Source organism: Teleopsis dalmanni, chromosome X (assembly GCF_002237135.1).
Source record: "Teleopsis dalmanni isolate 2A chromosome X, ASM223713v2, whole genome shotgun sequence".
NCBI lineage: Eukaryota > Metazoa > Arthropoda > Insecta > Diptera > Diopsidae > Teleopsis > Teleopsis dalmanni.
The window spans coordinates 92,722,591-92,725,254 of record NC_051848.1 but is presented as its reverse complement, the minus strand read 5'-3'; the positions used below and the strand labels follow the sequence as shown (position 1 = coordinate 92,725,254).

General features: G+C 33.0%; 1 protein-coding gene across 1 annotated transcript; it reads right to left on the bottom strand.

Annotated features, from left to right (window-relative positions):
- Nucleotides 1-744: 744 nt before the first annotated feature.
- LOC119689420 lies at nucleotides 745-2,268 on the bottom strand. Its single transcript, XM_038104246.1, has 2 exons — nucleotides 2,094-2,268; nucleotides 745-1,730 (listed from the first exon to the last, which is right to left on the bottom strand). The coding sequence occupies exons 1-2, from the start codon at nucleotides 2,107-2,109 to the stop codon at nucleotides 1,009-1,011; spliced, it is 738 nt and encodes a 245-aa protein (XP_037960174.1). The 5' UTR covers nucleotides 2,110-2,268; the 3' UTR covers nucleotides 745-1,008.
- Nucleotides 2,269-2,664: the final 396 nt, after the last annotated feature.

The window sequence follows — 2,664 nt, the reverse complement described above, 5'->3', positions numbered from 1 at the left end:
CAGCGTGGTGTTTTGTTGGGTGTATTGCTACACAGAAATAAATGGCAAAAAGGCCGCAGATAATTTTGCAAGCATGAGCAACTTAATCCTATAAACCTAAGTGGTATTGTATAAGTTGCATCACAACGAGTATCCTGACACATAAATAGTTTGCAGTCGAAAAAAGTCGCTACTGGCATGACTCTCTAGGTAACCTAAGTAAACTTAAAGTGCTATTATCCGTTTAATGGATCACTTGCATCCTTGTTTTTAGTACAATCAATAGGATGATTTTGATGGTTTCTATATCTATAGGTTTGACTAGATTTCAGTGAAAAATAATACCACAATAATAAAATGTATAATAATACTGTTGTTGTCTATTGGGTATTTCTAATGAAATGGACTATAAAACACAATATTGTGGTAATTATTTTATAGTAAGCATGGCGACTACTTTAGATGGTTGCGAGTTAAGTTCACAAAACAGACCAGAGTAATTTCATTTGAAATACAAAAAAAAAAATAAATAACTGAAGATATTACATAAAGATATGTAATGACTCAATCCCATGTGGTATATAGTATTTTGCTTAGATTGAAGATTCAGCACATATTATTTAAGGTTCGTAACATGTCTTCTGTCTACAGAACTTGTATTAAAAGTACCGATTCGCTATTGCATTAATGCCAATTGACTAGGCAAGTTGAGACTAGTTAATTAAGTAATTAATATTAATTTAAGATTAGGAATATTCACAGTTTGATTCTTTTTATTCAAGATTGAAAAAGATATATGTAGTCGTTAAAATAAAACTGGAACCACATTTACATACTAATTTAATTATTTATACTTCAATAGTAATTTTACGAACTATGTAAAATATTACGGCCAAACTGTGTATTTGTTTTTTTTTAATACATGTTTTAATTATCATTGATGCGAAAAGTGATTACTTGCGAAGTGTTTAACCTTTCATTAGTTTTGAATTGTTGACAGTTTTCGACAAGATTTGATTTCAGTTGTTGCTACTTCAAGTGGAGTCCACTGGAGAGAGAGCGATCAGCATCCTCAGCTAAATCTCTTAAAGCCAGCTTTCGCATAACATCGCAAAAGTCATCAACAGTATCTCGTTCTGACATTTGTTGTTCGTTTGAAGACTGAGTTGGCTTTGTAAGAGTGTATTTGCTTCTGGGAATACCAATCTTTTTGTCACCATTAGCGCTTGTACTTGCTTCTGCATTTAGTGTAAGACCACTCGCTTCACCCGCGCAATCAGAGAACGTTTCGTTTTCATCACAACAGTATTTACCGAAGACTAATTTCTCCGCAAACGATGGCGGTAAGGGTGTGCCGCTAATAATGTTAAGTTTGTAAGTTTCCGGTTCATTTTGTTTTCCTTCAGCACCTTTGGGACTAGTTGCAGCAGCTTGTTCGGCTTCACTCTTAATACGACCAATAACACTCGCTGGTATATTCGCTTTCTGCTTTGTGATGAAACTGTGACTTAGATTCCTAGCCGAGGCAGTCAAGGAATGTGCTAGATTATTGCACCTAGGGGCATCTTTTGCACGCTTACATATAATCCATTCGGAAGCATCAATTGCAGCAGTCTTAGACGGTTTACTTTTGGCAGTTAAGAAAGAGAATGCGTGCTGTGAGTTACGTTGTATGTTCATGTAATTACGTATGTTCTTCTCTTTGTCTTCAACTGTTATTTTTTTTGAATGATTGGTTTTGGCAACTGACTCTGTAAGAAATAAAAAAAATTTTGTTCAAAAAAGTTAAAATTTTCTGAAAATATTTGTAATGCATTGCAGTAATAGATAGGATGGCATCTATTTTCTGAATACGGTTAAGATCCTGCCATTAGTTGTGATATGCAGCATCATAAAGTCCTCTTCGCGGATATGTCATAGTACTTTTTGAAGTAGTTGCTCTTTTAATTTAAGGAAATGAGCTTTAACAAAATATCACTCGAAAGTGAAACCGATCGTTCTAGTATAAATATTTAAATTGCCACCAAGTCAAAGAACATTTACATTAACAAGTGCGTTCACTTGTTAACTATTTCTCTCGTGTCTTTAAACAGAGCTGATTGTGCTGAACTTACTTTTGGATCTCTTCATCTTTGTTGAGAGTTTGTTCTCATGCCGAGTTTTCACCAAACTGAAACTAAATGGACCAAGAATTTTCACAAAAGTTTAACTAAATAGACCACAAATTTTTAAGACAAAAAAATTTTTCCAAACAAGGCAAAACTTTAATTCTTACAGAAATCGAAAATATTTTTCTGTAAAAGTTGTTTTCGAAATTTGAATGTCTACTTGATTATATAGAAGTAAATGTCAACTAGATTATAAATATTTCCAAAAATAATTGAACCAATAACAATCAACAGCTTTTAACAAATAAAAACTAATATTAATAACATGCCAAAAAAAGAGTCCACAATGTTCAACATCTTCATCAGTTTTGTAAAAAAAAGAGAATAAAAAAAAAAAATTATTATGAGAGTAGTATAGCGGAATAGAACAGGAAAACCCCTCCACGGTATATACGAAAGCAATAAGTAAAACATTACAAATCGCTTCGTTTTCAAAATTGACACTAAGAAGAGTGTCCAGGCATTTGACAGGGTGTCACATGACGGCCTGATAGTTAAAATGTCAGAAATATAACCA